Consider the following 15,039-nt stretch of genomic DNA (forward strand, 5'->3'; position numbering starts at 1 on the left):
TTATTTCTTCTATCTAACTGTACGTTTTCACCCATTAACCAACCTCTCTTCATTCCCTTCTCCCGTCTACCCCTCCCAGCCTGTGGTAACCACCATTTTACTCACTACCTCCATGAGATCATTTCCTTTAGCTCCCACATATAAGTCAGAACATGCAATACATGTCTTTCTGTGCCCAACTTACTTCACTTAACATAATGACTTCCAGTTCCATCCATTTTGCTGCAAATGATGGGATTTCATTCATTCTTTTTATAGCACAATAATATTCCATTGTGTATAGATACCCCATTTCTTTATGTATTCATCCACTGATGGACAAATATAGGTTGATTTTGTAACTCGGCTATTGTGAATAGTGCTGCAATAAATACAGGAGTGCAGATATCTCTTCAACATACTGATTTCCTTTCTTTTGGATATATATCCAGCAGTGGGATTGCTGGATCATATGGTAGTTCTATTTTTAGTTTTTTGGAGAAAACAGTCTCCATACTGTTTTCCATAACAGCTGCACTACTTTACATTTCCACCAACGGTGTATGAGGGTTCCCCTTTCTCCACATCCTCACCAGCACTTGTTATTTTTTTGTCTTTTTGGTAATAGCCATTCTAACTCTGGTGAGATGATATTTCTTGGGGTTTGATTTGCATTTTCCTGTTGATTAGTAATGTTGAACATTTTTTCATATACCTGTTGGCCATTTGTATGTGTTCTTTTGAGAAATGTCTATTTAGGTCTTTTGTGTGTGTGTGTGAGACAAAGTCTCACTCTGTCACCCAGGCTGGAGTGCAGTGGCACAGTCTCGGCTCACTGCAACCTCTGCCTCCCAGGTTCAAGCGATTCTCGTGCCTCAACCTCCTGAGTAGCTGGGATTACAGGCACCCGCCACTATGCCCAGCTAATTTTTGTATTTTTAGTAGAAATGGGGTTTTACCATGTTAGCCAAGCTGGTCTGAAACTCCTGACCTCAGGTGATCCACCCTGGAGACCCCAGCCTCCCAAAGTGCTGGGATTACAGGCGTGAGCCACCATGCCCAGCCTATTCAGGTCTGTTGCCCATTTTTAACAGTCTTGGTTTTTGTTTTTGTTTTTTGCTATTGAGTTGTTTGGGTTCTTTATATATTCTAGTTAGCAATCCCTTGTCAGATGAATACTTTGCAAATATTTTCTCACATTCTGTAGGTTGTCTCTTCACTTTGTTAATTGTTTCCTTTGCTGTGCAGAAGCTTTTTACTTGCAGTAATCCCATTTATCTCTTTTTGCCTTTGTTGCCTGTGCTTTTAAGGTCTTAACCCCCAAAAAATTTGCCTAGACCAATATCCTATAGTGTTTCCCCATTGTTTTCTTCTAGTAGTTTCATAGTTTCAGGCCTGGCATTTAAGTCTTTAATGTATTTAGAGTGGATTTTTTTATCTGGTGAAAGGTGAGGATCTAGTTTCATTCTTCTCCATATGGGTATTCAGTTTTCCTAGCACCATTTATTGAAGAGACTATCCTTTCTCTCAATATATGTTCTTGGTGCCCTTGTCAAAAATGAGTTGGCTATAAATACATGGATTTATTTCTGGGTTCTCTATTCTGTTCCATTGGTCTATGTGTCTATTTGTATGCCAGTACCATGGTGTTTTGGATACTATAGCTTTATAGTATAATTTGAAATCAGGTAGCATAATGCCTCCAGCTTTGTTCTTTTTGCTCAGGATTGCTTTGGCTATTTGTGGTCTTTCATGATTCCATATGAATTTTAGAATTGCTTTTTCTATTTTTTTTTTTTCCTTTTTTGAGACAGGGTCTTGCTCTATTGCCCAGGCTGGAGTGCAGTGGTGAGATCTCTGCTCACTGCAACCTCCACCTCCTAGGTTCAAGCGATTCTCCTGCCTCAGACTCTCGAGTAGCTGGGATGACAGCTGTGTGCCACTACGCCTGGCTAATTTTTGTACCTTTAATAAAGATGGGATTTCGCTATGTTGGCCGGGCTGGTCTTGAACTCCTGGCCTCAAGTGATTCACCCACCTCGGGCTTCCAAAATGCTAGGAATACAGGCGTGAGCCACCACTCCCAGCCTGTTTTTTCTATTTCTGCAAAGGATGCCATTGGTATTTTGATAGGGATTGCGTTGAATCTGAAGATCACGTTGAGCAGTATAGACATTTTAACAATGTTAATTCTTCCAATTCGTGAACATGGGATATCTTTCCATTTGTGTGTGTGCCCTCTTCTATTTCTTTCAGTGTTTTATAGTTTTCCTTGTAGAGATCTTTCACTTCTTTGGTTAAATGTATTCCTAGGCATTTTATTTATTTATTTTTGTAGGTATTGTATTGCTTTCTTGATTTCTTTTTCAGATTGATTGCTGTTAGTGTATAGAAATGCTACTGATTTTTGTATGTTGATTTTGTATCATGCAACTTTACTAAATTTGTTTACCCTAAGAGGTTTTTGATAAAGCCTACATTTTTCTAAAACATAAGATCGTGTCATCTGCAAGCAAGGATAATTTGACTTCTTCCTTTCCAGTTTGGGTACCCTTTATTTCTTTCTCTTGCCTAATTACTCTGGCCAGGACTTTTAGGCCTATGTTGGATAAAAGTGGTGAAAGTGGGCATCTTTGTCTTGTTCCTGATCTTAGTGTAAAGACTTTCAATTTTTCCCTGTTCCATACGGTATTAGCTGTGGGTTTGTCATATATGACTTTCATTGTGTTGTGTTGTGTTCCTTCTGCACTCAATTTGTTGAGGGTTTTTTATCATACAGAGGTGCTGAATTTTATTGAGTGCTTTTTCATTGTCTATTGAGATGATCATATGGTTTTTGTCTTTGATTCTATTGATGTGATGTGTCGTGTTTATTGACTTGCCTATGTTGAATCATCCTTGCAGAGCTGAGATGAATCACACTTGATCATGATGAATAATCTTTTCAATGTGTTATTGAATTCAGTTTGGTAGTATTTTGTTGAGGATTTTTGCACCTATGTTTATCAGGAATGTTTACCTGTCGTCTTTTTGTTGTTGCTGTTGTTGTTATTGGGTCTTTGGTTTGAGTATCAGGATAATGCTGGTCTTGTAGAATGAGTTTGGAAGTATTACCTCCTCTTTAATTTTTTGAAATAGTTTGAGTAGAATTGATATTAGTTCTTCTTTAAATATTTGGTAGAATTCAACAGTGAATCCATTAGGCCCTGGGCTTCTCTTGGATGGGAGACTTTTTCATTACTGCTTCAGTCTCATCACTCATTATTGGTCTGGTCTGTTTAGGTTTTCTATTTCTTTGTAGTTTAGTCTTCGTAGGTTATATGTGTCCAGGAATTTGCCAATTTCTTCCAGGGTTTGCAATTTGCTGGCATATAGTTGTTCACAATAGTCTCTAGTGATCATTTGTATTTCTGTGGTATCAGTTGTATTATCTCCTTTTTCATCTCTTATTTTATTTTTTTGGGTCTTCTCTGTTCTCTGATTCTTTCTTAGTCTAGCTAAATGTTTGTGAATTTTGTTTATCTTTTTAAAAAACCAACTTTTCATCTCTTGTATTTTTGGTCTTTTGTATTTTTTTTAGTCTCAATTTCATTGATTTCTGCTCTGTATTTATTATTTCTTTCCTTCTACTAATTTTGGATTTGGTTTGTTCTTTGTTCCTTGAGATGCCTCTTTAGCTAATTTATTTGGAGTCTTTCTGGGTTTTTTTATGTAGGAATTTATTGCTATAAACTTCCCTTTTAGTAAGAAAGTCTTATCAGACTCTAGTGAAGTATATACAAAGAGAATGAAAACCCATACCAGAAAATTAGCAAAGCCCAGATAATTTCACTTAAAAAAAAAAACCATCAGGAATGAGATCATTAAATAGGCTAAAAAGAAATCAGACTTATGGGTAAGTTCAAATTTTAATAAAAGTTTAAAATAAGTGTCCTAGTCATAATACTATATTTTGGGCTATTGATTTTCATAGCCATCAAGCTCACCAAACTGATATTTTTCTGTCTACTTAATATCTATTTAATATCCACAGGGTACCTGTTCTTGTACAAAGTGAGCTATATTTGTAGCATTACTATTAGGTTGGTAAATGCTAAGAATGTCACATCGTTATCACTGGAGGCTGAAAAATCACATAAATCAGCAGATTTTTTGGCAGTCAGCTGAGAGAAGGATTTACACCCAGCATGGTTTGTGGCAAAGAATCTCTCTGCTCTTCTTTCATAAACATTAGCATAGTGTTATCATGTATGGTTAGGTAACCAGGAAAAGTAGAGGAGGACAGCTGCAACCAGTATTTATCTCCTCTGTCTTTGAGAGATCTCCTTCACACATGCAAAACTTAACATGAGATATATAGATAGATGTGTATGTGCATGCACACACACACACGTATACACACACACACACACACATAGATATTTACATTTTGGCTGGATGAGAAATTTAGCAAGTTAATCCTAGCCTCATTCCATTTAGTGCAACAAACCATACTAACCTTTCAAGCAAGGTGACTTATTCTAAGTGCTGAGATCTGCAACTGCAGGAGACTTGAACTTGTAAATAAGGTAATGAGAAAATATCCCGTCTCCTGGTTTTCATTATTTTGCTTCTGAAGACATGTCCATTCCTTAGGGTAGTTTTTAAAACTAAATATGAAGCACAAGAAAAATCGTCAAAAACTTCATCTTAGTCCTAAATTATATTGAATTCTTGACTTAAATAATAACATTTAATGTTAAATAGTATTATGTAGGTACAAGTCGAGGGGCAGATTATACAGTCATTTTTAATATGTTTTATAAGTTTTTTTTCCAAGTGCTTCATAAAGTATGGGTCACTTAAAAGATGGCAGTTGTCCCTTGCCTCACCCCAGACCCTAGTTTATTAACCTTTAAAGATAAACAAAACAGTGTACATCTTGATAATTTTTCATTTCAGGTTTACTGGTTCAAAGATGGTAAGCAGATTTCTAAGAGAAATGAGCACTGCAAAATGAGGCGAGAAGGAGATGGGACATGTTCTCTGCACATTGAATCCACCACCAGTGATGACGATGGCAACTACACCATCATGGCAGCCAACCCCCAGGTGGAGACGCAGGGTTCTGCGCTGTGCTGCACTCTGAGGAAGGAGCAGTTGATGTCATTGTGAATGAGACCTTGAGAAGTGCGAGTTACTAAGGATTGCTGAGGAAAATGAATGAGAAGCATTGTGATTGTGTGTAACTAGGGCACAGCATCACAACTTAAAAGACTAGTTAGCCACTAACAGGTCACTCAATGCTTCAGCCTTTGTCAAGGGACACTAGTACTATTTTTTCACTGTGTATACCTTGCAGACTTATTGAACTCAGTCTTGTGTTTCTCAACACATTGATTCTCTTGAAGAGTCAATAAATCAATTGACCAATCATTCTATCAGGAATGATCTGTCGTTTTTGTTCTTTAGTGAATAGGCAAATTACTTTGCAAAGGTTTGTGAATGTCCCTCAAACTCATAATGTCCACATTTTTGGATTGTTTTGTTTTTTAAACTTGGAAAGCCATAATCATCCACTTTCCTTTTCTGAATGAAGGCAAATATTAAAACTCCCCTAAAAGATGTGGCAGAATAAACATCTTCAATTACTATTTGAGTAGGAAGTACAGAACTATAACATCCATTCCTACTGAAATGTTAGTTTTAAAGAGTCTCTGTTGAGGAACGTATGAAAATATTTGGCCATGCTTTTAAATTATGACTGCAAATAACGTTAAGTACATAAGAATTCAAATTTCTTTTTACCTTTGTGCTGTTTATATCTCAATTTAAAATGAAAGTCATTACCATACTCTTAAAAATCTCTCCCCCGGAATATTAACAGTGATTTAAGAAATCATATTTTATTGATTTTATTGTTTTTATTCCTCTCCCCCAAAGAAAAACTCATAATAGTCAAAATTTCACAGTGTTCTGGTCCAGAAAATTTTATGTACATTGAAAAAGTGTGAGATTCTTCTTATTTTAATCTTGTTCATTTTCTGTTTGTCAGGGGAGAATCAGCTGTTCTGGCCACTTGATGGTACAAAGTTTGCCCATTCGCAGTCGACTAACCTCTGCTGGTCAGTCTCACAGGTAAAAACAATAAGAATTCCCCTTCTCTAGGTCCTTCCCAAGCACCTCCCCACTATCATGAGCACCAAACTACTGGATCCATGAATTCTTAATTAAAGGTAGTCCTTCACTTTCAGCATCAGCATCACCTGGGAGTTGGCTGGAAATGCAGAATCCCAGGCCCCACTCCGGATCTACTGACTCAGAATCTGCATTTTAACAGAATTCCCAGGTGATTCACAAGCATAGTAAAGTTTAACAAGCACTAGTCTCTGGGGTTTTTTTTTTTAAGTTTGATTTTTATTTTTTAGAGACAAAGTCTCACTTGGTTGCCCAGGCTGGAGTGCAGTCGTGTGATCATAGCTCACTGCAACCTCAAACTCATGGGCTCAAGCCATCTTCCCATCTCAGCCTCCCAAGTAGCTGAGACTACAGACGCATGCCACCATGCCGGCTAAATTTTTCTATGTGTGTGTAGAGACAGGTGTCTCGCTATGTTGCCTAGGTTTGTCTCACACTCCTGGCCTCAAGCAATCCTCCTGCCTTGGCCTCCCAAAGTGCTGGGATTACAGGCATGAGCCACCACTCCCAACCTGGCATGCTTTTAATGGTTCAAAATTTGTAACCATCAGTAGCACCTGCACACATAATATGTAAATCAGACCCATTGAAGTAAGTTACCATCTTTTGTTTAATAAAACAGAAACCTTTCATGATTGAATGTATATTGATGGAATGTTTTTGTTGTTGTCTCCAATGTAACAACTGGTTTTCTTCCTCTCTGATTTTACTAACCACTAAGAAGAAAGAGCCTGGCTCTCCACTTGAATCTTACGGTGCCACAAAGTCTTAGCAAAGCATTCCATAGCTGCTGACACAGAAGAATTAAATGTGACTTACCAAAGGAACAAAAATAGTGACCCATGTTTCAGATACAGTATTTCACCAGCATTGCAACTATACCTTCTTCTTCTTCTTTTTTTTCTTTTTTTTCTTTTTTTTTTTTTTTTGAGATGGGGGTCTCACTCTGTCATCCAGGCCGGAATGCAGTGGTGCAATCTCAGTTCACTGCAACCTCCACCTCCCGGGCTCAAGTTATCCTCCCACCTCAGCCTTCCAAGTAATTGGGACCACAGATGTGTGCCACCATGCCCGGCTAATTTTTGTATTTTTTGTAGAGATGGGGTTTCACCATGTTGCCCAGGCTGGTCTCAAACTCCTCAAGCAATCAACCTGCTTCAGCCTCTCAAAGTGCTAGGATTACAGGCTTGAGCCACCAAACCTGGCCCCCTCTCCCTTTGCCTCCTCCTCCTCCTTCTTTTCCTCCTCCTCCTTTCTTTTTTAAGAACAGCTGTTACTGTTGTTCAGTCTTATCCAGTTTAAGTTCATACTCATCTTTAATGGTCTGCCATGATTTATAGCCAGGTTAAATTTTATTACTCAAAGACACAGGGATTGCCGCTGCCTTGCTCTGGGTAATAAACAGGACTTCTCTTTTGGCTCTTGTTTGAAGTTCGGATTGAATACTGATCTATTTGTTTATTTTGATGACTTTTGAACAACTGGTTGAACTCATAGCAAGGTGAGCTGAGCCCACTTAACCCAGAATGACAGAAAGAAGCTAAGCCTGTTTATTTGATTGCAGATCTCACAAGACAGTCCCACAGTGTGTGAGATACTTACCAGTTTGTGTTTTACATCAGCTCCACACCATTATTTATTGTTTATGCTCCAGCCTCCCCTTTCTCCCTTCAAACAAAAAAAAAAAATCTGTTCTCTAGGTCCTGTAGCCATGCCTAAATGCCTATCATCATAAATTTGTAAGTTTATTTCTATGTTTAATATCTGAACACGCTTGTTCTTATAGGGGAAGATCCCGAGTGCAAGAAAGAGACAAAGAGCCCCTACAGGAACGCTTTTTCCGACCACATTTCCTGCAGGCTCCTGGGGATATGGTAGCTCACGAGGGGCGCCTCTGTCGGCTGGACTGTAAGGTAGACTCCGGCACCCATCCTTGGTTCCAGATCTGTTCGTGTTTTGTATTTGTTTGCATTCATTTTTGTTTGTATTTGTTTTGTGGGTTTCTTTTTTCAGGAAAGATGAGATGGGGAAGGGACAGAGATCACTTTTTTTTATCATAAAGCTTGTTTGGAGTATTTAATGTCAGACGAAATTATTTTATGAAATTTTTGAATCTTTAGATATTAATAAAAATTACATTGGTGTTATATCAAGTTAATTGCATTTTTAGAAGACAACCAAAGAGGTGATACACAGTAGTTGTCCCTTATCTGAGGGGCACGCGTTTCAAGCCCCGCAGTGAATGCCTGAAACTTTAGGTAGTATTGAGCCCTATATATAGTATTTTTTAAATTTGATAACCAAGACAGCTACTATCTAAGGGGCAGGTAGCATAGACAGTGTGAACACGGTGGACAAACGGGTGATTCATACCCTGGATAGGATGGAGTAAGACAGCATGAGATTTCATCATGCCACTCAGAACGAAACACAACTGAAAACTTAGAAACTTTATTTCTGAAATTTTTCATTTAATATTGTCAGACTGTGGTTGACCTCAGGTAACTGAAACTTTAGATAAAAGGAGGACTACTATAATTCAGACATTTGCATCTAAGCCTTTTAAGAATTCTAGAATGCCATGGAAGGTTTAGATACAAGTCTTTTCATTTGGTGTCTGGAAAGTAATAAAAACTATAGAGCATATGGTGTGATTTTCACATCCTTGAAGTGAATTGTTGGACTTGTGGCCTTTGAAAATGTACAGACGTGAAAATATGGCCCCAAGGTAGTGTATGAGAACAAAAGCTGGTTTCTTATACTAATCAACCTCCTTTACCTTTAGCTATTCTACATTCTCATTTTTTGACCAGGCTTTAGTTGAGCAGTGTGGATATCTCTCAGTATGAAGAGAAGCTTGCATCACCCTTTCTGCCCCATAGGTGCAGAATGCTATGGAAGACTTAGATGCAAATTAGTCAAAGCTTGAGGTTAAGCATCCGTAAAGGGTCCACTTCTATCTATGCTATCTATGGTTCTTCTTCTCTTTGTGGCTGCCTAAATAATATTCAGATTGATTGTTACATCCCCCTCCCTAAACTCTGAAAGATTCCCATGCCTGGGTCCCATCCCCAGAGATTCTGATTTATGGTAAATGGGCACCAGGATTTTTAAACACCTCCCACATGATTGTAATATACAGCAAGGTTCAAGAACTCTGGTTTACTATCTGGCTTTTCATTATCCTCAGCAAACTAACACAGGAACAGCAAACCAAACACTACATGTTCTCACTCATAAGTGGGAGTTGAACACTGAGAACACATGGACACAGGGAGGAGGCATACCGTGCCCTGTTGGGTGGGCGGGAGGGGTGAGGGGAGGGAACTTAGAGTACAGTTCAATAGGTGCAGCAAACCACCGTGGCACATGCATACCTATGTAACAAACCTGCACGTTCTGCACATGTATCCTGTGTTTTTGTTTTTGTTTTTTGGTTTTAGAAAAAAAAAATCTGGCTTTTCTCTTGGCTATTAGGTATGTAAACAGTATATCGTCTCTGAAATTGATGCTGCAGGCCTACTGTATCTATCTATTTCGCTTTTTAATTCTTATTTATTCTAATCTAGAGTATAATCACATAGGTTAACCATGACCTCAACTGTGATCAAAGTACCATACAGTTCAAATTCATGCAGCCGTTTATTCAGACCCTTCTTTTCTCTCGATGCCCCTACAGAGAGCTTTCTCATCACTCCATGTTTTCTCTCCCTGTCTGTTTGGTGCCAAGCAAGGATAAAGAATTCAGCCATCAAATAACTGTGCCTGTCATCAGTCATTTGCCTCAGCTGTCCTGTTGTTTATTAGGTGAGTGGTTTACCGCCCCCGGAGCTGACGTGGCTACTCAATGGCCAACCTGTGCTACCAGATGCCTCCCACAAGATGCTGGTCAGGGAGACCGGAGTCCACTCTCTGCTCATTGACCCGCTCACTCAGCGCGACGCGGGGACCTATACGTGCATCGCTACCAACAAAACCGGGCAGAATTCTTTTAGCCTGGAGCTCTCTGTAGTAGGTAAGGTTTGCTGCTGGGACCCCTAAACAAAACTTCCTCCAAAGTCATTGCCCAAATAGGCAGAGCCTCTGCCAGAATTCCTTCATCCTTTGCCCGGCTAACTCCAATCTCAATTTCCCCTTCACTGTGGTGGGACGGTATTTCCCACATCACTTTCAAAACCATGCCAGTAATCTAAAATCATAACCTGATACCATGTGCATAATACCCATTAAATAAATGAGAGCCATTGTAATCATCAATCAATCCATCCATCCATTAGCCGTCACTAAATTCCAGTTATGTGCCCTGCAGTCCATCATTCCTGTAACATACCAGCCTCTTTGTCCCCCGTCTAAGTTTTCATGCCTTTGCACCAATGATCCCTCTACCAGAATCTCCTTTTCTGCCTGGCAACCTCCTACTCATTCTGTAAGGTCTAACTGAAATGTCACCGCCAGGTACAGTGAATCCACCAGGCACAACTACCCCTTCCCAGCCTAACAACAATAAAGTGTTTCTATAGCACTCAGAAAAGGAGAGATTCACAGAGTACGTAGGGCCTTCTGTGCAACTGTTAATTCTTTGCCTCCCTGAAGAGATGCTGAGCTCCTGGGGTCAGAGACTGTGGCTCGTCTTGCGCATCTCCAGTGCCTCTGTCTCTCTTCTGTGAATCTCAGTGCCTGGAACGTGGAAGGTGCCCAAGAAATATTGAATCAATATCTAAACAAATGAAATTTTATATTCTTAGATGATGTGAACAAAACACTGTGATGCCTATCCATAAGGATAACAAGACATTGTCATCTGGGAGGTGCCAGCCTTGCAGAGCAGTAGTCCAACCAGAAGTAAATTTCAGAATGCAGGAATTCTGGTGCTGGGCTTCCTCCTGCTCTCGGTGTGACCTTTTAAGAAAATCAGGGTGTGGGGCACGGTGGCTCACGCCTGTAATCCCAGCATTTTGGGAGGCCGAGGCAGGTGGATCACCTGAGGTTAGGAGTTCAAGACCAGCCTGGCCAACATGGCAAAACCCCATCTCTACTACAAATACAAAAATTAGCTGAGTGTGGTGGCGCACACCTGTAATCCCAGCTACTAGGGAGGCTGAGGTGGGAGAAATCACTTGAACCTGGGAAGGGGAGGTTGCAATCAGCCAAGACTGCACCACTACACTCCAGCCTGGGTGACAGAGCAAGACTCCATCTCAAAAAAAAAGAAAAAAAAAAAGAAGAAGAAGAAAAAAAAAAAAGAAGAAAATCAGGGTGCCTTCAGCATGCTAATCCTCACTCTAGGCTAGTGGCAGTTTCCCCTGTATATCTTTTTCCTTTCCTCACTTTTAATTTCTTCTCACCAATAAAATAGGAAAAACTCATTCTGCAAGAATACATTGATTTCAGGCTTTTACCTTTATTCCACTATTTTGCTTAAAAAGATTGGCTTTGGAACCCTAAGACATGAGGGACCTTTACCTAAATTTGTCCTGGCCAAATCTCTAAAAGCCCCCTTGGGAAGCACAGTCTTGTGTGTGTGTTTGAGATAGTATTATTCTGTAGGTGTCAGATTTTTGTGGAAAAACTATTATGACTTCTACAAAATAAAACTCCTCCCCCCAAAATCTGTTTCAGTAAATAGAATATATGGTTTCTCAAAATCTACTGTTGAGGTATAAAATAAATTCCTTTAATTCCACCATTCCTGGCATTTGCATCCCATGCGTATGACCCAGATCCTCAAGTATTGCCTCTCGTGGGATGTGCAGAGATGGTTGCCCCATTTCTTTGGGTTTTTTAAACCATTTATGAAGCTTTTATCAAGGCAGTGATCCTCCTAAGAGACATGAGGAGTGTTCTGACCAGGAGGTAAGGTGGGTGCATGCCCGCTGTGCTAAATTCCAGAACTGTGGTGAGTGTGAGGCATGAACCTCAAAGTACTTACTATTCAAATAAGAATGACCCTTTTCCACCAGGCGCAGTGACTCACGCCTGTAATCCCAGCACTTTGCGAGGCCAAGGCAGGTGGATCACCTGAGGTCAGGAGATCGAGATCAGCCTGGTTAACATGGTGAAACCCCATCTCTCTTAAAATGACAAAAAATAGCCAGGCCTGATGGTGCACACCTGTAGTCCCAGCTACTGGGGAGGCTGAGGTTGGAGAATCACCCGAACCTGGTGGGGAAGGGATGCGGGCAGAGGTTGCAGTGAGCTGAGGTTGCACCACTGCACTCCAGCCTGGGTGACAGAGCAAGTCTCCAAAAAAAAAAAAAAAAAAAAACCAAAGAGAAAAAGAATGACCCTTCTCTTGCTCAGCCAAAGAGGTGAAGAAAGCACCAGTGATCCTGGAGAAACTACAGAACTGCGGTGTTCCCGAAGGCCACCCTGTGAGACTGGAGTGCCGCGTAATAGGCATGCCCCCACCTGTGTTCTACTGGAAGAAAGACAATGAGACCATCCCTTTCACCAGAGAGAGGATCAGGTACAGACTTTGCACATTTTTTGTCCCATGTCTTCATTTATATTAGGACCCAGAAAAGCTCTTTGAAGTAAAAAAACTAAAACAAAATAAAACATCAAGGCAGTTACACTCCTTTTCCATCCATCACTAAATGATTGTTTTTAAGGTAAGCTTAAGGATCCAGTTTCTTAAACTGGGTAATCTTCCCTAACCAGGCCGGGCGCGGTGGCTCACGCCTGTAATCCCAGCACTTTGGGGGGCGGAGGTGGGTGGATCACGAGGTCAGATCAAGACCATCCTGGCTAACACAGTGAAACCCCGTCTCTACTAAAAATACAAAAAATTAGCCAAGTGTGGTGGTGGGCGCCTGTAGTCCCAGCTACTCGGGAGGCTGAGGCGGGAGAATGGCATGAACACGGGAGGCGGAGCTCGCAGTGAGCCGAGATCACGCCACTGCACTCCAGCCTGGGCGACACAGTGAGACTCTGTTTCAAAAAAAAATCTTCCCTAACCAACTTAGGGAAATGGCAATTTATTTGCCATTTGGTTTTATCCTACAAGGGGACAAGTAAGTAAAGGTAGCCGTACAAAACTTTCTACTGAAAATTATTTCTCCACAGTAAACTGAAATTGCCCCAGAGGATGTTGTAGCTGTTGGGTTTAAAGAATTTTGTCTGGCCGGGCGCGGTGGCTCAAGCCTGTAATCCCAGCACTTTGGGAGGCCGAGGCGGGTGGATCACAAGGTCAGGAGATCGAGACTATCCTGGCTAACATGGTGAAACCCCGTCTCTACTAAAAATACAAAAAACTAGCCGGGCGCGGTAGCGGGCGCCTGTAGTCCCAGCTACTTGGGAGGCTGAGGCGGGAGAATGGCGTGAACCCGGGGGGCGGAGCTTGCAGTGAGCCGAGATCGCGCCACTGCACTCCAGCCTGGGAGACACAGTGAGACTCCGTCTCAAAAAAAAAAAAAAAAAAAAAAAGAATTTTGTCATCTAAAATATGTGTGTGTATTGTGTGTGTTGGCGGTGTGGGGGTGTGTATTTTTCTCCAGTAAAACTTAAGCAAGAACAGAGAACAGTCTTGGGTTAACGCTCCAATCTAACAATGCAACATGTTAAACTAGATTAAACTATATACACTAAGTAAACTGAGGGTCTACAATTTTAAATATGGTTTTATTGGGCAAAAACAAAATCAATGTCTGGAAAGCTCATTCCTAGTCGAGGCTGACTGCTGGGGCTGGGTAATTGCTCAGCCCTGGACTCTGAGGACCAGCTCGGTTTGGTCACCACTTCCTGGGGAAGGCAGTGGCAGGGGAGGGAGGAGGAGTGACTGAGATGCTGCGGTGGGGAAAGCCTAAGACTCAGAGACTGCTGCCCATTCACTGCCCATTCATCTTCCCCCTGCCTTTAGTGAAAAGATGCCTGTCATTTTAATGTAAGCATACAACATTCTGGCTGGGCACAGTGGCTCATGCCTGTAATCTCAACACTTTGGGAGGCCAAGGCAGGAGGATTGCTTGAGACCAGGAGTTCAAGACCAGCCTGGGCAACATAGCAAGACCCCATCTCTAAAAAACAATTAATTGGCTAGGCATGGTGACACACACCTGTAGCCCCAGCTACTCAGGAGGCTGAGAAGGGAGGATTGCTTGAGCTCAGGATTTGAAGGCTGCAGTGAGCCATGATCATGCCATTGTACTCCAACCTGGGGATAAGCAAAACTCAGTCTCAAAAGAAAAAGGAATAGGATATTTTGATACTTTAAAGTCGTAGTGATTAGCTTCTGAAAACCACACACCTGGGAACATCTGAATGGTCCTAAATAAACGCATGCATGCACACACGCACACACACACATAGAGAGAGAGAGAGAAAGAGAGAGAGAGAGAGAGAGAATTGCTTCTCAACTTACGATGGACTTATCTGGATGTAACCCCATCATAAATTGAGGAGCATACGGGATGCAAGCATCCTAAGTCAGGAACTGCCTGTATATCACCATGGTTATAACTGTGCTGTAAGTATTTACGGTTTTCATGTCCCTGACTTCTCTCACCTATATGCCTCTGCTCAGGACGTTCCTTCTTTGGGAACTCTCTTCGCCTTCTCCCCTACCCACACGCTGCAGCCCACCTCTCTAATGTCTGTTATCCCTTAACGCTCACCTCAAACATCATCTGTCTAAGGAAGAGCAGCGCCCCTGCTTCCTCCCCTACTTGGTCCAGGACTGAGTTGATGTTCTTCTACCAGCAACTCTTGCACATAGTCACAATTGTTAGTATTGATGCTTTCATTCTGTCTCCCACAACTAGACTGTGAGCATCTTGAGGGAAGAGACCGCGTCTCCTTTGTTTTCATATGTCCTGACTCATCACAACACCCAATGCCTTTCACCTAGTAGCATATTATGTAAGATGAAGGAATTATGAACAAATG

The 15,039-nt window shown here is 41.2% G+C and overlaps 1 protein-coding gene across 6 annotated transcripts in view; it reads left to right on the forward strand.

The window, feature by feature from the left end:
• Positions 1 to 15,039, forward strand: part of MYPN (myopalladin) — a 123,922-nt gene that overhangs the window by 100,926 nt on the left and 7,957 nt on the right. For all 6 annotated transcript variants that reach the window (XM_009214835.4, XM_017962998.3, XM_009214834.4 and 3 more), the window contains 5 exons: positions 4,921 to 5,070; positions 6,014 to 6,096; positions 7,943 to 8,069; positions 9,964 to 10,171; positions 12,457 to 12,622. In XM_009214835.4, the coding sequence (XP_009213099.2) occupies positions 4,921 to 5,070; positions 6,014 to 6,096; positions 7,943 to 8,069; positions 9,964 to 10,171; positions 12,457 to 12,622 (734 nt within the window). The remainder of the gene's footprint in view (positions 1 to 4,920; positions 5,071 to 6,013; positions 6,097 to 7,942; positions 8,070 to 9,963; positions 10,172 to 12,456; positions 12,623 to 15,039) is intronic.

Source organism: Papio anubis, chromosome 11 (assembly GCF_008728515.1).
Source record: "Papio anubis isolate 15944 chromosome 11, Panubis1.0, whole genome shotgun sequence".
In the NCBI taxonomy this organism is placed as follows: Eukaryota; Metazoa; Chordata; class Mammalia; order Primates; family Cercopithecidae; genus Papio; species Papio anubis.